The 24,905-nt window shown below is 34.7% G+C and overlaps 1 protein-coding gene across 3 annotated transcripts in view; it reads right to left on the minus strand.

Annotated features, from left to right (window-relative positions):
* Positions 1-623: 623 nt before the first annotated feature.
* LOC149805590 (aarF domain-containing protein kinase 1-like) overlaps positions 624-24,905 on the minus strand; it is a 53,135-nt gene continuing 28,853 nt past the window's right edge. For all 3 annotated transcript variants that reach the window (XM_089950226.1, XM_089950228.1, XM_089950227.1), the window contains exons 8-11: positions 21,146-21,262; positions 18,041-18,184; positions 9,590-9,787; positions 624-4,807 (exon numbers count right to left, since the gene is read on the minus strand). In XM_089950226.1, the coding sequence (XP_089806352.1) occupies positions 4,448-4,807; positions 9,590-9,787; positions 18,041-18,184; positions 21,146-21,262 (819 nt within the window). In that variant the 3' untranslated portion in view covers positions 624-4,447. The remainder of the gene's footprint in view (positions 4,808-9,589; positions 9,788-18,040; positions 18,185-21,145; positions 21,263-24,905) is intronic.

A 24,905-nucleotide genomic window follows, 5' to 3' on the forward strand; every position in this document is an offset into this window, starting at 1 on the left:
CAATAGCCCCCTCTCCTATCTTTTTGAATTTTTTCACTGGCATGCTTCACAAAGTAAAACTCATCAACCAAGAGTTCTGAAATTTAATTTTGTTGGGCTTTGCTCCTATCTAATTGCTCCTTAAATGGGCTCAAAAATGAATTACACTTGAACACTATTCCAACTGGAATGATCATGCCTTGCATTCTATATATGCAGTAAAATCTGACTTCAAAGAAATGTTGATGCTGTTCACAAACTTGTCAAAAATACAATACATATGACTTAAATATTCTCATTCAAGGCAATAATATGTAATAACGTTTGTTCTTGTACACGCATCTAGCATCTCTGATTTACCAATTATGGGTTGTTCCAGTCCTTCCTATGCAAATTAGCAGTGGGCTCACCCACTGCAGCCTTCAAACAGCTCTTACTAGTTAACGTCAGCCAGTTAAGTAATATGTAAATGGTAGTTTACACCTAACCTGTGCTCCTTTAATTGCCACTAATTAAACTGTCCAAGGTATAATTTCACATCAGCTCTAATCATGACTGTTTACCATTTATACATGCTATATGTAATATGGGCATATACCTTAAGTGGTGTTTTTTTATTTTGTTATTGTTTTTTTGAAAATTACTGAAAATTGTGTTTTCTCGAAACATGACCATGTCATGGGGTTTGGGAGTACAAAATCCTATTTTTCACATGACATGCCATGCTTCAATTTGATTAAAATCCGATCTCAATTTCACGTAGGACAGTGGCGATCTGATTTAGATTGTGCCATGTTATGGCAGGTATGTCAACATCTTAAAAATACCTTTATATATTTCATCAGTGCAATCCAAGTTTCCTCAGGCAAATTTAATTTCTTTTTTGACAAACCCAATGGGCACCTCACTTAGAATACAGGATGGGCCTGAGCTAAAATTAGAGAGGGTCCAGGTGTATGGCTATCAGATTTTTTAAGCACTGATCATGGATACAGTATTGGCTATGGCAGAAGAAATAGCATTCCATTTGCTGGACATTTGCATGTAGAGATGCTTACAGGATGCAGTAACCAGCATCACTTGGCACTCTTCATAATAGAAGTGAATGTACTTACTCCTATTGGTCAATGTTTAAATCATGCTTGTCCTGGTGGCGGGGTACAAAATCAATACTGTGTGGTAACAGCAATATGAAAAGGAGTGTCTGCATAACAGTAGCTTTCTGGGTGTTTATCTGCATAGACTCAATGTCTTTGTAATGGACAGCATGTAGGATGGATTTTTTTAAATGTCCTCCCTCATTATTAGTTTACTAGGCAAAATCCAGCTGGGTTTACACATGTTCTAGTTCTAGTTTGGCATTCTGAGAATTGTACGGAGGATAGATTAGCCATATTATGACATACATTACCACTACTGTGCATTTTTGTGATAGCTTATCATTGTCTATTAAGCTTCTGACTGAAACAACAGCCAACATTTTCTTAACAGTAATAGTATTATAAAATGTGCTCGAGAAGTTTTGAAGAGGAAAATTCCCAAAGCTGCAGCCAATCAAATAATGAGATTATGAAATGATAGTTTATCTGGACCAATCTGATTCACAGAAAGTGATATGCTAACATTTTGGCGGGGGCCCTGAGTGGCTGAGTGGTGTAAAGCGCTCTGCATTACGGATCACTGCCATCTCACCTCTGTCTGTGTGGGTTCAACTCTATGATTCGGCCAATGTGGGTATGTGAGAAAGCTTGCCAGTAGCTTCTCGTGGGTCGGTGGTTTTTCCTCCACCATTAATAGTGGCCACCATGCATAGCCTATCATGTACTGATAGATAATAAACTGCAAATGCTGAATATAGTGTACCAACTATATCATAAAACATTATTAATCTACTTTGAATAATAAAGTACTAATGCAAAAAATTTGGTCAACATTATACACTTTACAAAATAGGCTAATACAAATAAACTTGGCCAATAGAAGTAAACTAAACCAGTATAAACTAGGCTAATACAAATGAATCATATCTGGTAACTTCTCAAACTTTCAAGACGATGGAGGAATGTCTATTCACAAATCAGAGCAGTTAACAGTCAGTGAAAAAGCTGTGTGGAGATCCACAGCATACAAATTGTGATACTATAGTTATGTGTTTTATGGGTGCTCCCAATGAAAGGAGAGTAATACAAAAACAAGAAAAAATGCCACATCATTTTGCATCAATAATTATCAACATGGAAAGAATGTCAAAATCATACATGAAACAGATAGGACACATTAGAGCTTTTGGCATATGACATCAAAGGTTATAAATTTCTACGAGAAATAGAACAAAATGAATCTATGGAATCCATTAGTGGAACTCCTGCTTTGTCAAAATTTGAAAGTGAAACAAATGAAATTGCTGAACCTGACAATGTAAACAAGGTGAATGTGCATGTACCTGTGTACAATGTCAATGAGTGTGGTGGTCAGAGTAAAAGAGCAGATGGAAACAACTGATGATAAATTTAGTGTGAAAGATTCTTTAAAGTCACAGACCAAGACACAAGAGTTCTAAAAATATATCACCTAAAACACTCTATATAACATCAAGAATGATCATAGGATTTTTTATGAATAGAATACTATGAGACTAGCGAAATCCTGGCTGGTGATCTAGCTACCCCTTAGTCCAACATTACTTTGGTAAGCCCATAATTTCATTGTATTTTACCTCAGTAAAAAGAAAACTTAGTTAAAAGCTCAATATCTGAACACAATATATAACCCAGTATATATAAAACGTGTGTTAAGAATGTAAAAAATGTTGATCAATTCACACCCAATTATAAAGCAGCATCTAAGAGATGACAAATGTCTAGAGGTGGGGATGAGTCATATCTTGCATGTTAAGACCAAGATTTATACAACTTCCATATTTGTTTCTGAATTCAAAAACATCATTAATTTTTGAGAAAAAGACAGAACTACACAAATGTTTATGGGGTGATATTCAGTTGAGGATAAGTTTATTTGGAAGAGAATACTTAAAAACATTGTTGGAAGACTAATGCAATTTCTTGATGTAATATATTGATCTTTAGTCTATTTACATGTTGTATTTAAATTTGAATACTGATGATGCTTGAGAATGTTAACATCTATCAATTATCTATTAATCAGAAAGTGATGACAAAGTATTAACCTGATAGTTATATTTTATTCCCATAAGATAATGTATCATGTACAATTAATTTCTCCTTATGTACTTGTAAAAAAATTATTATATGTTGTAGAATGAAATACCAAGACTAGAAGTGGAACCCAAAACTACTAATGTATCATGCCAAAAAAGTCAGAACTTAAGGACTGTACAAACTCTTCAGTTCATAAGTGCAAATTAGACAAATTATATCATCCTAATAACAGCAATGCAAATGATGCAAGGTTCTACTTCCACTTCTCCCAAATTCTACATCCCACACTCGGTATTCATATCAACCACTGGAAAAGGAAAAACTAGAAATGATGACAAAAATTATTGCCAAAAATAGATGCTTAGCTGGTAGGAAAGGAAATCAGTCTAATTGTAAAACTTTGCAAAACACATTACTGCAAACCATATTAGCACCCGAAGAGTTGCATACTAAGCAGGACAGATAAATATACAAACAATTAACAATTACTCTGTGCCATTTACTGAGAAATAGATTCTACTTTTGATGTAATTTCAAATTTAGGTCTCCCAAAGAAGGATTATGCATCAAATGATGCCAAAAGCAGTACTATTTCCTGAGTAATATTTTCAGATGGAGTTGCTGTTCTTGCAGTCTCTGATTGAGTACCTTCCAACCAACAACATGAAGTTATCAGTCAGTCTAACAATCTGTCAGTCTTTCCCCAAAATAATGCAAGGAGTCACTCTGAGAATGCAGACACATTAATGTTCCTTGCCCATTTACAGTGGAGCTATCAATATGACTATAGCTCCTTCAAAATAAAATAAAGGTCTGCTTCTAGTGAAGGTTCACATGAAAAGCAGCAAATAAATGATTAAAAGATTTTGCAGATTTCTGAGAATATTTTGCTTTCTTCAAAAACTTAAACTTGTCTTCTTTTGATTTTTAAAAATATACAATAAAATAAAATGTTTGAAATATTTCTAAAATAATTCTTTACAGCTGTTTACATTTTAATACACATGGTGATTAAAAAGATAAGCTAATTAGCAAAATTTTCCTTAATCATGTGTTTTCATATTGGCCCAGCTATAGGTGCTCAGTTTGTCATATATAACCAAGGACTTGGGCTAATATGACAGACTGAGGACCTAGATCTGGGTCAAAACACATTTTTTGATTAATAACATAATAATAAATTAATGTCAACCACCTAATGAATATCACACATAACACAAAAGTTGTTACCATTCACAGGACATGAAAGACGTGGTATTGTTTATAAATAATTCAAATTCTCATTAAGATCACCTGAGGAAACCAGAAGGCTTTCGTCTAAACAATAATTGCCCAATGAGGGAATCCTGAAACCAGAGAAAAAATTCATAGAAACTAAGTTTACATAGCTGCCAATTTGTGTTGATGTGAATTTTAAAAGCAGTAAAGTATCCATCAGCTTTTCTCAAGTCATCCATGCCAACAGCCCGAATACAGCAGCGTGACATGTTGATAAAGGATGATGCATTAGAGCGAGCTTGTAGTGATGCTTCTATTCCTCTTAGAACATCATTAGTTTTCATTATAAGCAGGAGCTGCCTTGGTACACGGTTAAGTATTTCAGAAATTTCTATAAAATACTGTGCTGCATTGTCCTTGATCACTTGTTCCTGTGAAAAAAAGGAGAAAAATGTCCTATTAGAAAAATTTAGCTTTTGGTGGGGTAAAGTTAATTGATGTAATACTTACCTGCTACTATTGAACTGATTTCCTTTCCTGGAAGCCAAGTCCCAAGACCAAGCTAAATATTCCCTCCTCCAGTTAGTAACTCAAAGCCCATAACTGAAGAGAAAAAAAACCCTCACCATCCCTGACTGATTCCTTTGTCACTGCCAGTGTAAGTACTACTGGTATTTGTCTCTTCAACTTGGATTCAGACTGAAGGTAATCAGTACAGAAACTGAGGGAATCATTGCAATAGTAACAGATAAGTGTTACATAATTAAAATTATTTTTATCCCTCTACCCCTACATTGATTTGCAGCAATACATAACGAACTACTACTGCACTGATAAATTTACAGTAGGCTGATGACTTGAAAAGTTACTCTCCCTCCCAACCTGGTATAGTGAATTCCTGCCACAACACTATGGTCGGGGTCCATATAATGATGTTGTGCTAAGTATCACATGCAATATCCATCAAAGCGAGTTCAATGATATCCTGCTAGCTATACAAGATGGGGATAAAGGGGTGCACAAATATGGACTAAAGGGACATGGTTACCAACTTGATGCATATTAAATGATACATAACTGAAACAGTTATCACTTATTTAATATTTACTTTCTTGGCAGAGAACCATTAATTGGTACATACATGTGATGAATGTATAACTGGCAAATGAAGTGTGAATAGTTTGAGAATATGTACTCACTTGCAGATTGAACCGTTTTCAAAATATTAATTCCATACAAAAATTTGCACAAAGTACAATTTATATTATTTTTCTGCTAGATTCCATTAGAATCCAAATACTAATTTGTTCCTAATACATGCACACCAACTTATGAAACACTGTGTTTTCCAAAACATTAATATTTAATATACTTGCTCATCTTTAAAGGGTCTTATTTTTTATTGAAAATATATGTGCAAATCAGATAATATAAGTTTTTCAAAAGAAACCTGAATTTAGGCTAGTAGTTTGGGAATTTGAGATTACCTGACGAGTTTTGGTTCTTTGGTCCAAAACCCTTTTGAGATTATTGAAAACTTTTCTCACTGATATTTTACACACGTGTGCTTCTGTATACTTGTGCATAAAGGCATGAATAATAGGAGGTGTCTCAGAATACATTATCGTTGTTTCATACTTCATCAATGTCTTCAATTAGTTGAATGAGCGAAATACCCCTGGGTCCATAATATTATTGGTGACCAAGAGCTGATAGTTCTATTGTCTTGGCTGAAATCTATTTTGTTGTTTTGATCAGCAATACAAATGTTTGTTTGAAGCCCAATGTGAGGTCTTCCTGGGTCCATTGACACTGCACTGCAACATATCTCTTGACACATATTTGCAAACATTTATATACAGTGGAACCCCACTGTAATGCAATAATTGGGGTAAAATTATTGGTGCATTCTAAGCTGTTGTGATTCCATTTTATCTGCACAGGTGATGAGGCACAACTTGAATTATTATCTTGTCAGGGTAAATTTGCAACTGTAGGTTGCACTTGTGTGCAGTTCTTATGTATGCATCAGTGATCGCACTATCCAGTCTGTCAGATACTGTGGTGTATCCTTGGGCAAGGCACTTTACTCAAATTACCTCAGCAGTAAATAACCTATATGTACTGCTGTGTCATAAAGCACAAAAACAAATAAACAAAATCTAACGATGAGTGGCTGCAGAACACTCATAAATGTTATCACAGGTTATGATGTATGTGAGCAAGAAAAGTTGTTTTTGGATCCATTTCACTGGAAGTTTGAGCCATTTAATAAACACCTCAAGCAAGTCCTTGATAGCACTATGACATTGGCAAATGAGTTGCTCCATTATATCTGACAAAAGTGTAGCAAAACCAGCATGGGACAGCAACTTGCATAATTTGTTATTGAACCGCAGAAGGTGAAGCTTACTCTGATGACCTTTGGTTACTCATGGGAATGTTCACACATTAAAAATCTGCTTCAATAACGTAAGGAGGTTTCATCTTCCTCTGTACCACAGTAAATTTAAAAAATTCTTGCCAGGCTCTTGGTATGATTTTGCACTGTGATTTCTCACTCATTCCACTGCAGTAGATTTATGACCATGAAGCAGCTCCTGGGTGCAAAATATATGCATGTAGCACTGACACTGAAACTTTTTCACCTTTGTGCCTTCTGTGCCAGTACACCATTCATGGAAAAACTTTTATTGATATATAAGGATACTGTGCCACGGAGACATCAGAGCTGTCCTTGTTTCCCATGATGCTCAACAAGAGCAGACCAACCATGGGCCACCCACATGAATCTTCACTCTGTGCATAGTCATTTTTCATAAAAGCCTTTGCTCCAAACAAAACACATTATTGGCAACACTGGGGTTGAGTTCTTCTAATTTTTTTGAGGATGGTCTCAGAAACCTGTGCACATACAGCATTTAAATTGTACAGAATAAACATGCTATATTTTAATACGCATACTCTGCTTAATTACACCCTGTCAGGGATGAAAAAAAATTCACAAGAACTGAACAATTTCAAGAATTTTATTTTCTTCTAAAATTTTTGATTCTGAAGAAATTAGAATGATCAGTCATAAATTAAGACAGCAATATAAGTAACTAGGGCAGTCATGTTTATTAACAAGAGACCCAACTGAGCCTGAGACAACTAATTTGGATAAAATCTGCATAATAACCAAACGTATGAGCAGTTGGCCAAGAAATCTGTGTCAGCAGGATGGTTTCTGAACAAATTTCTTCCAGTGCCGTTGATTGCAAATGTTGTGAAAACAGCTGTCTTATGGTTTCTGTTGTGTAGTTTCAAGGTTGACATTTTATGTTATATAACAACTGTGGTGAAGTGAACAGGTTTTAACATTTTTATAAACTGTAAAGTGTCGAATTTTGAATTGTATTGAACCATTAAAACTGAATGCATTGAGCTTTAAAATTTTATCACATTTAAGCCAGAAAAGTCTTTGCAAAGAGTCACTTTGACCTTTCTTCTTTTCTCCCCACATGTCAGTGTTAAAACTTGAAAGGCTAGAATTTATGACTCATTGAGGTTGACCAGGGCATTTCTACGCTGTCCTGAGAAAATAAACATTTGCGATACCAACCATCACCGCCTGATAGGAACCCATGTCAAATCATCATTTTTAAAGGGAAATTGATATGCCCCATACTTAACAGATTCCTTGCAATCTGAAATCTGATGGAAGAAATGGTTATCTTGGGAAAAATTTAGGAACCACTGCTTATGATTCGCCAGAGTAAATTAAGGCATACACTTTTGAAATAATGTGAATTGAAAGTGACAACCTTAGTCAAAATTCTTTAGTCTAAAAATCCAGAGAAGCTGACCCCGTGCATGCCTAAAAAGAAATTTTCCTCGTTAAACAAGGAAAGTGGACCAGGTGGCTGTCTTGTAAGAAAAGACAGGGTTTAGTGCTAGGACACACAATTTCTGAAATGGAACAGCATTAAAGAACAGCTTTCTGGGGAGTGACAGGACAGTCAGAAGATGGAAGTCCACAAAAAGGAGTGACGAGTTCAGAATAAAGGACTAGGAAGTCAAGGGATGAAGGGACAGAAGCGCAGAAAATAGGAAGGCTCGAGGAAACAGGAAGACGTTGATACATGGTCAAGGGAGGAAGGTGATGCAATCAGTCGTGGACACTGCATTCTTTTCACCACTTGTTATTATGATGAAATAAATCCAAATTAGATACTGCTACTAAATTCTGTTGACATAATCTAAATTGAATAGGAATTGCCGCTATTAATTTTTGATTAAATTTGTTATTTTTCTTGATTAAGGTGGCTCATATTGCATCATTTCTTTCCAATATTCTTGCTCAGTTCTCTGTTGAAATTCTATCATCCACTCCCCCCAGGCTATAATATCAAGGGAGGTCTTCCTCTAGTTAACACCAGCCAAATCCAATTAACCACTCCTCTTACTAAAAGTGTGACGTTACATAAACTTTAGGCAATATTTAAAAATCATCAGTGAGAATTCAGTTAAGTTAATAAACTGATGACAAACTTTTAATATAAATCAAAGCTGAGTTACAGTATTCACAGACTCATACATAATAAAAGCTGGCGTCACCTACCTCTTGGTATCAAATGACAAATCTGTTATGAACAAAGACAAATGAACTTAAGCTGCAAAGCTAGAATTACACAAGGAAACTGCCTCAAACACATTATTATGGTTGCATTAATTAAATCCTCCATACAGCTATTTTAAATCATGTCTTTATTGATATCACATGGCAATGATGTACAACTTTATGTCATTTGCACTAAAGAATACAGCTGGCATATGCTCTGTTCTGGAACACGAAATCTGAGTCAAAATGAAAATGTATATACAGAGTGAAAAAAGTCAGAAATATGTACATTTTATTAGAACCTGCATGCTGTTTTCGAATGTATCACTAACATTTTTAAAGAACAATAACATATTAGCCAAAGCCAAAAACTTGCAAGTTGTCTGCAAGAAAAAAGACTGATCTACCATACAAGGCTAATAACCTATTGCAAACTTGTATGTAAATTGATTGAACCCTGTTACTGACATAGCTGCAAAAGAAATATTTCACATACTGGAAAACTTTCATCAGTGGTAGCATATGGAGTCTCATAAACAAGAAATTAAATGTCATAAGCATTATCTAAATTTTATTACATTAATAAAAAATATATTTTTCTAAGTTTTACCTCAGAGGCTGTGTATTCAATTCGGTCAATGCCAGTGGAGATAGATTTCCATGATCTTGCTGTAAGCATGCAAGCAAAAAGTGGATACAAGTTTCCAGCATTCAACTTCATAGCGTATGTCTTTATCCCTTCCATATCTGCTTTGATTAGTGACATCCACAATTTTGAGTAGTTCACACGAAAATCATCTGTCAAGGTCTGTAAATAATAAACAAGTCAGAAAACTATGTTTACCATCTCAGAAAAGAAGCCAAGAGGTAATCAGTGTAGCCATTAATTTATGTACATGATTCATTACTATCAAGCCCATCACTATAACACTGCCCCTCAAAGGATGTGGGTATGTGCAGGGATCGAAATAAATAGGCTTGATTCAAGTCCATTATTGCTGCTATATTTCCCACCAACAGCATTACAATTGGGATGCTATATTTCCCACCAACAGCATTATAATATGGCCCTAAAACTTTGCTTTATATGTCTTCTACTAAATTACATGAAGCTATGTATGATAATTGTAATAACTAAAACTGGATATTGCCAGTCATGCTGTATCACAATAATTATCTTTGATATGATATGTTTTATGATGGTATTGCATTCATAAATAAACTGAAACATATTTGAAAGAGTCCATGTTTTAATAATGAACAGTTTATCAACTGATGCTTGGATATGGTAAATTTCCAAAATGAATGAAAAGAGAAAGTTTTCATTTCCCTTGTTTTTTAAAAAATGTTGACCAAACATTGATTAGTTACTTAAAAAGGATTTTAATAATATATACAGTATGACCCCATATACTATAACACTGTAGTTGGGGTCCACAGAACCCGACCATGTTATTGACCGAACTCTGTTATAAAAGAAAATGGTGCATTTACCTAAAATATGTCCATGTGTGTGAGTGTGTGTGTGTGTGTGTGATAAATGCAGCATATAAATATTTGGTTCTGATTAAACGAAAACAAACTAGTCTGAAAAACATGTATACATTGACAACTTACATTTGTGTAGTACAATACATAATTCGTTGAGTACAGTACTTGTATATAATAAATCCATGAATTTGAGTATAGATTACATGTTATACACTTCAGGTATGACTCACATCCCATTAGAAAACACAAATAATACATAATGATAAAAAAAATGGTAGTCCTTGTTTTGATCTATATCTTATTGTTATTTAATAATTCACTACAATTGTTGCAAGTAGCACATGGCTGTTTACATGTACATGTACTTAAATTGGCCAAGATTTTGGCAAGCCTGAGACAGTATCATCTTGGACGAGGCTACCCAGGGGATGAGGCTCTTGATAGGGAAATGAAAACTGGAACAAATTAAAAAGTTTAACAAACATCCTTGCAAGATACCCCATCTTCAATTAGCTTGACGGCAATATATCTATGGTTTTAAAAGACTGGAAATTAAATTTGTGTTTTATGCTGCCATTGGTATTGACTATGCATAAATTTTTTGCCAGCAAAAATGAAACTTTCATGGCACAATAAACATGTTCCAGACACATTGGAAAATACAACAATCTATCAGATTACATAGCTTTTATTTAAGTTTGGTGCTTACTTCCTTTGATGAAAGGTTATTTGTTTTTTTTATTGAAGACTTTAGTCGTCTTTCTTTGATAATGGGTGCTTGTGTCATTGAAGTTACCGCTAATGGACAGCTCTGGAGGACCAAACAGATGTGTTTCGTTTTGCGGCAGCAACATCAAATAATTGTTGTAAATTGATTGAGACTGATTTTTTTCCATTTGCTTAGTATTTATACAGAATGATTGGTGCTTCACATGTAATCATTTATCTTAGAAATTTCGAAAAAAAAACATTTTTTCTTCTTCTGGGTAAATTTAAAATACAAAAAGAATTAGCTGTCGTTTGGTCAACTGTAGCAGTTACTTTTCCTGGTTTCATAAGTTGATTGACTGTAACTAGTCCTGGTAGCATAAGCAGACCAACAAGTAGATCTCCGTTTTTTTTGTTTTTTTCGTGTAACATTTTTGGTGGTGAAGTGATGCTGCCTTCCATGCATGCATCAGAAATTGTTTATAAAATGACCAACAGACAATGAGTACACAGGTGTTCTGTTCTGTTCTGACAGGGGTTAATACAGAAAATATGAGTGTTCTGAAGGATTTAATTCTATGAGTGAACAGATGGGGAATTTTACTTACCAATCAGATACGGAAGTCAGTCAAAATAAATATATTAATTACTAGTGAGTGGCCGATAATCTGACACTATTTCGTTCGAAAGAACCATTATGATAGTGCCTCGTCTGCTTGATCGACACTACCAGAAATGTTACCAAAAAAATGCCGAGATTTCACAGCAGGACAGCTGTCAGAATACAAAGATTATGATATTACAATGCACTATAAAGGTGTTTTGTCAGTATGAAAAAAGAATTTGTTTATCTAACAATAGATACATTCCAGTGCATTTTATATCAAGTCTGTGGCTTCCTTTCATGATGCCATTTAATTTATTCACTCCAAACCCAAGGTTGTTTATACAAGTTTAAACAAAATCGCCAGATGGTATATTTTTTTGCCAGTAAGGAATATAAATCACAATTTACGACGTTGACGAAACTAAGCGTGATCCTTGAATAAACATTTTACACGTTATTTTATACACAAACTGGCATGTGATATACAATAAACGTTAATTGTGTCCTTTCAAGCTTTTATTCACAAGAATCTGAATACTCCTTTTTATTCTTCTGATTTGACTATTAATACTTTTCTAGAAGCTTATTTTCCGTTTTGTCTAAGATATTCATGACTTTCTGGATGCCATTTTTAAAAATTCTATAATCAACAGTTTGATCATGCAGACGCTTCATTCACATGAACAAATAGGTGCAGTTTAAAGTGTCTGGGGTGCTGCTGGAAAGTTAGTCTGGTTCCCTGACTAATTTCACTAATTCTAAGATGAAACCCTGATCCAAATAAAACACGGATGAACCAATTCATATATTCTATGGTTGTCGTAGAAAAGAAATTGGGTAAACTAAAGGTTTGTCTCGACCCACAAGATCTTAATAGAGCAATTTTGCATCCCCATTACCCTACGTGCACGTTAGACAATATCCGACCCCAATTATCAGGTGCAAAATACTTCACCAAATTGGATGCATGGTCAGGATATAGGACAAAAAACTGTCATCTGACTCTTCATACCTCACAACTTTCAACACCCCTTATGGCTGTTACCGTTTCTTGCATCTCCCATTTGGTTTGAAATCATCTCAGGATGAATTCCAAAGGCAAACTGATGAGAGTTGTGAAGGTTTAAGTGGTATTGTTTCGATTTGCAATGATGTACTAGTTTTAGAACACACGCGATGAACATGATACAAATTTGAGACATTTTCTCAAACATTCCTTTGAAAAAGGAATCCAGTTAAATGAGGAAAAACTAGACATAGGTGTCACAGAAGTACAGTACTTCAGGCACATTCTGTCAGCAGAAGGTCTCAAACCCGACCCTGCCAAAGTAACAACCATCAGAGTAATGGAACCCACTCATAACTACTTGTCCAAATTTGCCCCAAATTTGGCAGAGGTCACCAGTTCGTTAAGACATCTGTTAGCAAAAGACGTAGAGTTTTCATGGGACTCTCCGCAAACAGATGCATTTCAAAAGGTCAAAGACATAATTACTATAAGCCCAGGATCTGTTCTTTCCTATTTTGACACTAAGAAATCACTGAGTTTTAAAGTTGACACATCAAAATATGGGCTTGATGCCTCCCTAATGCAAGATGATAAGCCTGTGGCTTATTCATCAAAATCCTTGGCTACAACTGAAAGTAATCATGCTCAGATAGAGAAAGAAATGTTCGCTATACTGTTTGGATGCAAATGGCTCCATCAATATGTATACGCAAGAAAGGTACATGTTCAAACTGACCACCTTCAACTTGTCTCTATAATGAAAAAGCCCTCTATGCAGCCCCACTGTGACTACAACGCATGCTTTGGCAACTGCAGTATTATGACTGAAAGGTAAAACATTACAATGGTAAGAACACACCCGTAGCAGACACACTCGCTTAAGTTCTTATCTGATACACACCCCACCTTATCTGAAGGTATAGATATGCATGTTCATATGGTGCTATCAGCATTACCTGTATCTGATCGTAAGAAGGAAGAAATTCAATCTCTCACTGAAAGAGACCGCTAGCTGGTCATACTGAAACAGGTCATAACTGAAGGTTGGCCTGAAAAGAAGCTGTAAATCAGAGATAATTGACTACTGGAATTATAGAGATACACTTTCAGTTGTTGTTGGGTTTAATGCCATTTTTCAGCACACGACAGGCTATGCATGGCGTCCAGTATTAATGGTGGAGGAAGAACCCAGGAAAACCCGGGAAGAACCATCGACCCACAAGAAGCTACTGGCAAGCTTTCTCACATACCCACAATAGCCAAATCCTAGACTCGAACCCACGCAGACAAAGATGAGATGGCAGTGATCCGTAACGGAGAGCGCTTTAGACCATTCAGAAATTCGAGGCCCCCGCTTTCAGTTGTAGACGGATTAATCTTGAAAGGTCAAGAAATAGTCATACCACAAGTCCTCAGGCAGAAAATGCTAGAAACTGTACAATTCAGGACATTTAGGTATTGAGAAGTGTCTGAAAAGAGCCAGAGATGTCTTGTTTTGGCCAAGAATCTCAGCTGACATTTCCAATTTAGTGTCAAAATGTTCTATCTGCTTGGAACACTGAAGTTGTAACCAAAAGAAACGTCTCATCCCCCATGACGTCCCTGAATACCCATGTCAAAAAAGCTGTCACAGACCTATTTACATGGGTCAATAAAGAGTACATTGTTGTAGTAGATTATTTCGGTTGCTAATTTGAAGTTAAGGCACTTGCAAGCTCAAAAAGTTGCACTGTTCAATCACGTGAAAAGCATATTTGCACGCTTCAGAATACCAGAAATCATTGTCAGCAACAATCAAACATGCTATTCTTCCCAAGAGTTTGCAAGCTTCATGAAAGAATGGGACTTTAAACATGTTACATTGAGTCCCACATACCCTAAGTCGAACGGCCTAGCAGAGAAAACAGTTCAATCTGTAAAGAGAATTCTCTCAAAAGCAAAAGCCAATGGCAGAGAACAGCTAATAGGCATATTAGAGTATTGAGCCACTGCTCTTGATATCGAGTTCTCACCAGCACAATTATTGATGGGGAAACAACTCAGATCAATTCTCCCAACAACCTGCAAAAAATTAATTCCCAAAATACCCATCACTGCTGAGGTCAAAAAGAAAATTACACTTCGCAAGAAGAAAACAAAGAATTATTATGATAAAAATGCAAAACCACTAAAACCATTTAAGGAAGGGGATTAAGCCAGAGTTCAATTCAAAGGTCAAAATTGGGAACCTGCTGTTATAATAAGAAAACACAACGAAAGGTCATACTCAGTTCGCACCAAAGATAGTACCAATTATCATCGCAACAGATGTCAGCTCATGAAAGCTAATGAAACACACACCCTGCAATGTAATATAAATATGCCCTTCTCTCAGATTGAAAACATGCAAATGCCAGTAAATAAATTTCACAATCAATGGAATCTCAATGTTTCAGCCAAAATACGCCTAAACATTGATGCAACAATCCCACAAGATTGTCAGCAAAGCACATACTACACGTTCTGGTAGGCAGGTAAAACCAAAGATAATAGAGTCAGTGTAATATCAGTTCCTAAAACCTGTACATATCCTGGATAAGAAACAGTTGTGAAATCCTGTTCTCACAGATAAGAGAGACTCACCTAATAGAACAGTCATTAGTGTAGCAGAATGTATGGTTCTGTTGATAAACAGACGGTGATTCAAGATAAGGACCAGCAGTGTACATATCAATAAAACAAGCAACAGGATCTTTAAAAAATGTACATTGCATTCTCGGTCTGTCACAGATATATTTGTTGATGATTGTAATCATTGCTATCAAAGCGTGCATGAATTTGATATATTAGTTATAACAGCTCATGATTAATTTAGACAGTTTATTAAAACCTTTTCTTTGTAAGAAGAGAGATGTAATATTATGCATGTGTAACTGAACAATCAGGACCCTCTTTGTTAAGACCTAACAGTAGTCATTTGTATGTATTAAAGTTATTGATAGTTAGAACATGGCATCTCATCTTATGTTTTAATGCAATAACATAACATGGGCCATATTTTGAATGTCTGATGAGCATCATTTTCATTTAGACCAACAAGATCCTGGGATGAATGTGTTTGTAAACTCTTGAGGTAATTCTCCTAGTAATTTAGGAGTATTGATAATCAACTTGACAAATAGAAACCAAACAAAAAAAGCCATGACAAAAGCTTTTCTGGCCTGTAACCAACAGAACTAACAATAATCCCTCAAACAGACTGATGCTCTAAGATAAAACCATTTCTTCTGTCCTTTTATTCTTTTTCAGTGTTGAGTATTGAAACTATCTTAACATACCAATTCAGTAAAAAAAAAAATATTTTCTTACATGTCTAAGTTAAATTGTTCACAAGATATCTAAGTGCAGAACACTTTTTTTACCCATGGCCTATGACCCTGAACCTCTAACGTCATGGATACAATCTCAATGAATTCGTTTCAGACAATGTCAAGATAAACCCATATTCTATGTTTGGTAAACAGTATAATTAATAACAAAGTAATTTAAGTGACATCAATCAAGGTATTCATCAGACATGTACACAATCTGGGCTTAATAAGAATGCATTCATACTTGTTTGTGTTACGATGATCACAAGCTAGTATAGATACCGAGTCAAATGCAGCCAATGACCTATGATGTGAGCCCATTGTTAATTAGGTCTGGTTTTCAAAACTCCTTCACAAAAGTATGGATATGCTGATGGTCAAATCTGCACCAGCTTAATTCAGAACCAAAGTGTTTTAGTTGAATCGTGTCAATGCCACCATTTATGCAACAAGAAATGAGAAATGAGAACAAGATTTGGTGCCACATGGGAGGTCAGATGAGCACCATTTAATTCCGAAGAGTTATGTAGTGCTATAATAATGTTTCAGTGAAAAGAGTTTCTGTGAATTCATTTACACAATTGGCAAACTGGCACCATTATCATTTAGGACCAAGTAGACAACAACTCTTTCAGCAAAAACCCAATGGCAATATGATCATCTGCTTTAAAGGAGTAGCAATAAAAAGATTTTAAAGTTGGTTCCCATTATGGCCATATTGGATATCCAGAGGTCACACTATTCATTTAATACCAACATCATAAATATATTGCTGAAAACCACATATCTGTAAAACCATTCATGTAGGAGGATAGCCGTAACAATATTTTTACGATTGCCATGACAGTGGCCATACTGACTATCCACAAGACATCATTTTCAATTTTATGACCCACAAGACATCATCTTATGAAACATGCACCATCTGTTATACCAGTAAGTGAATAGTTTTCAGGATTCCATAGATAATATTATACTCCAAGTTTATAGTCTTTTGTTTTTTTACTTAAACTGGCAGATATGTGAAGCATAGTGAAATCACCCATGAGTGGAAATGGTCATCCTGTATAAATCTTGTGTGTGTGTGTATATATATATATATATATATATATATATATATATATATATATATATATATATATATATATATATATATATATAGGTAGCCAACAACTAATTGATGTTTCGTATATAAATTTACTTCAACATCCCAAACTGATAAATCACTCATGCTGGAATAAAATGGCCACCTCTCATTTTGCAGTGGTATAACATAGCATAGTATGCATGTACATATTGCTTTTTATCAACTGATGTAAGAAGTCTTACAATTTGTTAATCATTAATTTGATAAAATTTTTATCTCATTAACATGCTAAAATTAAAAATGAAAAATTTCATGATATTAAACTATTGTGATTTACAATAGCTTGCAAGAGTATGCAGATGCATGTCAAACACCTGACTGAAGTGGTTTTATAAAAATTGTATAACCAGACTGGACCTAATGTAGTTCTTAAATTGACCACTTGATACAGTACTCCATCAATATAATGCTGCCCATGGGAACCACAGATATATTGCTTCACAGTGTGACTATCTTATAATGAAGTACATGATAGATCTAAGAAGTGGGATCCATGACCATATCAGCTTTGTAAGTGGAGTGTGTTAAAACAAAGGGCCTTATAGTGAGGGAGTACAGCATTTGTATCATACTGAGACATTTCAGCACAACATACCTCTCTACTGATTGCTTCGTATCCAAAATTCAAGCACTCTTTTGTGTTTTACAAATTTTAATACATTTTTTTATTTTACATCAAAGAATGACCTAAAGGTCAAAGAAAATGCTGTGTAAAAGATGGCAGTAAATGTACAGTGATATATCTATACCTGATAAAGGCCATGGTCTAACAGAACAATCTGGGTGCCTTGTTTTGTCTTGTTAACCAAGACATTTCCAGGATGTGGATCACAATGGACATATCCCTGTACAAATATCATCTCACTGTACAGTTTCCCAAGATTTCTGGTGACCTGTCAAAATAACAATAAAAATTTAAAAAAAAAATGAATTAAATTCTTATTTAGATTCCATTTTCTTGTTGGTATCAACTTTCATAGTTTGAAAGAAAATTTTATTTCTGCACTACTTCAACTAGCAGCTATGTTTATGGGGTAGGAGACAAGGTTCCTAATTTCACTCATTTAAATAAGCCATGTGTATGCCTATCCCACATGAGTGTACTCATAGACACTATAGAAGACATAATTATGCTGATGACATCATGAACTTCTGCAATGCTTTCTACCATTTTTAATACCAAAAAGGCAAGAATTATTCGAATGTACAAGTCAAATTTCTTGTTTACAACAAATTCTTTCATAAAAATATTCAATAGCTGCACTGATGCTTATGATTTCCATCTTAACTCCACCATGTACTTCTAATTAGAAATGAGAGAAAAATAAGCCAATGTATGTGTTCGTGTGTTACTGGGATATCTGGATCAGAATACATGGGCAGAAATGAGGTTTTACCATATCCCTACCCATAAATTCTGACCTTCAGGTTGGATTTTCCTATCCCACAACAATGAGTATCACTGATGCTACTATTTTTCTCAGGTATAACTCTCTCACTGGGTCTTTAATCTGACTTGTTAAGGCTGCAATACTTAAATGGTTTAGTTTACAAAATTGTTGAACATACAGAACATGCATGTGGCTATCAGTGACACAGGAACCACACATCCCAATTAAATTCTATGTTTTTACAGTTTTGCTAAGAATACTGTTTAGTAGCATTTTCTGTTAATTCTTTTCTTAAAATATGCAAGATTTTCAAACTGAATGTGACATCACTAGGGAAAAAGGAAATGTTAACTGGTCATAATGCACATTACTTATGAGGCTGACTTACTGATAATACACATAAAATTTCATGAAGCTACATTATTTATCTTTGAACTACACAGTAACATTGTATTTTAGAGAAACAAGTTTCAAGTTTGGAAGCCACTACATAGCTTCTTTTTCATTGTGGATTCTACAAAAGCCACCCATGCATATGTCCACAGAACATTTTTGCTGCAGATTTAATTTTTATCATCAAGTACATGTATGTTGCAGTAGGAAAAGAATATCACAAAGATCCCAGAAATGTTTTACTGAAATTGTTTTATATATTCAACAATGACATATCTTATCAACTGAATTTTGTCATAATAAAAGATCAAACATGTACAGAAATGAAACAATCACAAGCTAAGAGAGGTATGGCACGCACATTATATTAGCTGTCAGATGTTCAGTAAGCCTATATAGTATATGAGGGAAAGGTTACATTTCTAATTGCTTCTATTACTGTAACCCATGTATATGTTTAGAAATTCTGGCAAATGTGGCTGGCTTAGTGGTTGCTATCAACAAAACAATCCATAAAAAAATCAGTGTCCACTGAACAAATGTTAACAGACAGTACTCTTGGACTAAAAAACATGACAATCTCTTACCTTCTGCAAAGTTTCACATTCCACATATGAACATCAGTTTCTAATTACAACAAATATTATTAAACCAAACTGCAAAAAAATGAATACTTGACACATCCATCAGAGTAGAACACAGAAAGCTCAACAAAACAGTTTGCCGGCAAAAATAAATCACAAACTACTGCAGAATCATTTATTTTCGTGCTTCTGAAGAAGAAGAAAAAGACATTTTCATGGGAACTTACATTTATGGTTATGTTTGTCAAAGTTAGCATATTTGCTGGTATTTTAATTTCATGCTTTAACCTTAACAAATACTACAAGAAAATACAAAGTGGCCAACAATCACAGTTGCTTTAATTGTTACAAAAGAACAACCACTTGTATGAGCACAAATCAAACACCTATCAAAATAAATCACTACACAGCCAACACAGCTAACAACACCAAGCTACTTAATGATTATTTAAGTTCGTGTGCATGATCTACCTTAAAATACTGTTCATAAAGTTCACCATCATCAATTATTTTCTGATGAAAATAGCCTTATCACAGTGGCAAAAGAGTGGTAAAAACAGATCAGATCCCTGTCCATTTGGATAATGTCATCATTCCACTTATGAACCAAACATGTAAAAATTTGCCCCTTTCTCAATACACTTAACAAGGAGTGCCAACATGATGTGTTCAGAGCCCATCAAAGTGCAATGATACAAACTAAACTGAAAAACAATGGGATCACTCTTTTTCTTGACTCAGGTAAAAAGCAACTTCTACCACTAAACATAGCTTTAAACACTGTCAAAGAAGCTGACTAATGCTGAATGGATAATTCAGGCTCACACAAAAATGTGAAAGATCGAACAGAGTTATCTGTGACTTTGAGAAGACTGAGCTTATTTAATTCAACAATTTCGGTATTATTTACCTGACAAACATTTATGTGTACCAATTGACTTGAGTGACATGATGTTGGTTCAGTGTTTTCTCAACAACAAAAAATCCTACAAGTATGAGCTTCAATACTCTACTGCAGTTGGTGAATACTACATGTTTTAATAGCATATCTAATTTTCAAGTACAGTATCATTTTCCTATCCTTTACTTCATTTTCAGTAATAATCATGTTTGAATATCTTATGATTTTCTTGTTATATGTATCCTTCCTTATCTTTGAACACACTGATTGTGGAAATTAAGGCTATACCTTTTGCATTGAAACAATATAACATGCTTTATAATTCTTTTCTTTTCTTTAAGGGTGAAAATAGAACACACAAGTGTAAAAGTTTACTATATAAAAACTAAATTACATAAACAATGTTGATTTATCAAACAGCTTTGTTGGTCTCAAGGAATGAAAAACAGTAATTTTGGTGACTCTTTAAATTTGTGGTTTAGGGCAACAACAAAAATTTATGAAAAGTGGTACCCCATGAAAAATATTGATAATGCAGTCTTCTATACAGCCATCATACTTGATATATACTATTCACATATAAACCTCATTAACAGAAATGCCATGTTCCTTCATGTATTGTCTGTCATCAACCTTTCCTCCTTCACAGAACTCCATTGTCAGGACTCGCTCACTTGTTAAATCCCAGTAGACCCTAGGAACCTGAAAGAAGATATGGGAAGAGTCTTTCAAATTTTCCAGTGTTAATACTATTAGACTTTTAACACATTTGTTCAATCTAATATCTTTATTTAATGTCATTTTTCAGTTTACAACGAGTGACATTAGCTGTTACCAGCAATTTTCACCACAAGCAACACACGTGACAAGCGGTTAAGACAAGGTACATTGCTCAAGGATACTTAAATCAGCTGATTGGTACTTAGGTTTGATCTTGCAAAAATCCACCGACAAATACTACTCCTCATACTTGCTAAACTGTACCATTAATCCTTAAGCTGTGGGAAAGAAACCACAGGGCTTAAAAAAGGCATTAAGAACAATGTATGGAAAATTTTAAATCTAGTGTGATAATCTTCATTATACCAACGTTTGATGTAGCATTCCATATGTAAATAAGACATGGTTTGCACAACCCTGAAGAGTTTATTTCCAGGGACTTTTCAAGGACTTCCAAAGGTTTTCAATGCGTATTCTGTTTTCTGTACCTTCTTCTTACATTACTTAATTACTGGTGTTGTGTGTCATTTGAGAAACATTTTATCCCATTTTCTTTAATTCTTCATTTTTTGGACAGTACATAACAAAAATAATTTTTTTCACGAGTGGTATGTTATATTTGGTTATAATGTTCTGGATTCCTTCAGAAAAATGCATTGAGCATTTGGCATAATTCCAAGAGGTTTTTCAACAAATTTAATGACTTTTCAAGGCACCACCTCAAATTCAAGGTTATACAAACCATTTGTCAGAAGATCTATCAATCTGTGAACAGTATTCAACAATCACAAAGGCACCCTATCAAAAGAATGTTTTACACAAGTCTTTGTGGTTTCAACAATTATATCTGGTAAAGGTTTTCTTCTTAATAATCTATTACTGACTGAAATATTAACTAGAGTGGTCAAGACAGCTCTGGTGGCCAAGTAGTTAGAGCATCCGCCTCGGATGCAGGAGGTTGCGGGTTCGAACCCTGGCCAAGTCATACCAAAGACTTATAAAAATGGTACTAACAGCTGCCATGCTAGGCACTCAGCATTAAGAGGTTAGTGTTAGGAATGGTTGGCCTGGCATCAGGATAATGTGACTGGGTGGGACATCATGCTACAGGGCTGTGGCTTCATGCCCCAGTGCTAGTTATCACTATAAGCTGCCATACTGCCGACATCGTAGTGATATGACTGAATTTTTATAAAAAAAGCTACATTAAAAATCCAAATCACACACACTCTGGCTCAACACTGGTTTGTTGGTTATCATGGGTTTAATGCCATTTTTTCAGCATGTGATAGGGCTATACATAGCAGCCAGTATATTTGGTGGAGGAAGAACCTGGGAAAACCCCAGAAAGAACCAGTAACCCCTAGAAAAAGCAAAATTTGTGAATATGAATGCATATGTGAAGCCAAAGACTGGCTCAAATCAACACAAATCTGACCTGATGCCATGTAAGCTGATGAACTGTATTGGTCTAAAAGTGCCTGCAGAACTGGCAACTGTGATTAAAAAACAAGAGTATCATACATGTGACTGTACTAGTGGTAGGCCAAAAATACCATTTTAAGGACTGTCTGTATTGCACATCTGATTTTATAGTTGAAATCTTCCAACTTTGAAAATTACAAGAATTGTAAATTACAAGAATTGGAGAAAAAAAGTAACTAAAAATGCCCAAACATGGTATTTTTATGTGTTCTATCAACATATTAGAGAAACCAGCCAGAACCAGTCTAGTGGGGACTGGCAATGTTCCACCAGTACAACCACCAGTAGGATGATGTGTGGCAAATCAATTGTTCAACAACAGCTGACCATGTAGACAAGAAGCTGTTAATTGATTGCCTTATTGATGGAATACAGGGAGCTTAAGGCCAAATGTGGGATATTTTTCAGCTGTTGTTAATACTATCGGAATAATAGTGGGTCATTATGTCTTCTGAGCTTTTGATAAAAATCAGGCGACCAGTGCCATGAGGGAGATGAGATGGAAAGACAAACTATAATAAATTATTTTGGCAGACACACTATATATAGTAAGTTATTTTAAAAAAATATTTTTACTGTTTAATATTATTGTATTATAAGATGTTTTAAAAGGATTATTTAAGAACATATCTTGCATTTTTCTGTTTAATTTATGGCAAAATGCTGAAACATGTAATTTCTTCCAATGCTAAGAAACCACCAGCTAAGAAATATTACAAGTGCAACAGTGTGTACAGGAGAGTTTGTATTATGTGTTTCAAAAGGTATGCATCATTTGTATTTCATGTACATAAATGAAACTCTATCCTTGATAAAATATATTAGTTAACTGTAGATTAGAAGATAATTTTAAAGTAGTTACATATTATTCATAAAAGCATATTAAGTACATCATGTATTTTTCACAGTTTATTAAAAGTCTTTATCAAAGTTTTTTTTTTTAATTTACAGTGGTGAAACCTGAAAACACATTTTTGGATCTGAGCCATGAAGAGAATGAAGTCCTTAAGGATGAGACTCAGGAATAGATCTCAAATCCAAGTCAGGAATATCCACCACTGAATGAGCATAACTTGCAGGACTACTGAAGAGCAGTCATCAACCTTACACACCCTGCAACAGGAAACTGAGACTAGAAGTTCTCCACAGGGTGAGTATAGTTGTTCTGTCATTACAAGATTCTAATGCTGATACATAGAGGACGTTATCCATTCTTTGCAAAATACAAAGAAATTCTGGAGGAAATCTGGACCAGAGAACTACTGACACCCTATTAAGTGTGAAGCTTAAAAATCACAGTGAATAGAATTAATGGTCACCAGACAGTAACCTTGTGGCGGAAACAAGAAATGCTATACATGTTATTATGAAATCTTTGCAATTAACTAAAAGATAAAGAACTCTTCCTTTTTCATTAACTACTAATACACGGACTCATTAATTATTATTATAATATCAGAATCAAAATCCAATTTATATTAAAAACTTGCTGTTTATTATACTATGAAGATACTATTATAACTTCTTCATTTTCAATTCACTTAAAGAACATAAAAATGTTATGCCTATAGAAAATCTGCTGTTTTAGAAGCTGTCATGGAATTGTATAAATCTTTTTATTTATTAAATACATGTACTTGGGTTTTGTCTTTTTGTGTACAACGATACCTGAGGGTAATTTATATATATTGTACAATATTTCGAAATAGTGAGTTCGGTTCAAGTGTGAAGTGCTTTCAATAGGAAAAACTGAATGCTTCCAAAGCACGGACAATGTATGACGACTTCGTCTGTGTATAAATGCCTCACGGTAAGATTAAATCTCCACATTACGGAATCTCTTGTCAGCGAGCGGTCTACTTTAAGGACTTGCACATCTTCAGCTGTAGAGGTATGTTAATTATGAATTTTTTGTGTATAAGTTATAACTATTGTACTACCACGTTTATTTTTGTATGTTTGCTTTGTAGCTTCGGTTTATGTAATGTAATGCAAATATTTTCTATTCTGGTTTGTGACTTAGCAAGGGATTTATTTTAGCAATATAAAGCTGCATTTTTAAGAAATGTTTAATACCATAGGATTCTTGTCGGGGCACGGTTAGGTTTACTTCTTAACTTGTTTGTTGTTTTGTAATTAT

Source organism: Sinohyriopsis cumingii, chromosome 2 (assembly GCF_028554795.1).
Source record: "Sinohyriopsis cumingii isolate HCF-2022 chromosome 2, ASM2855479v2, whole genome shotgun sequence".
NCBI lineage: Eukaryota > Metazoa > Mollusca > Bivalvia > Unionida > Unionidae > Sinohyriopsis > Sinohyriopsis cumingii.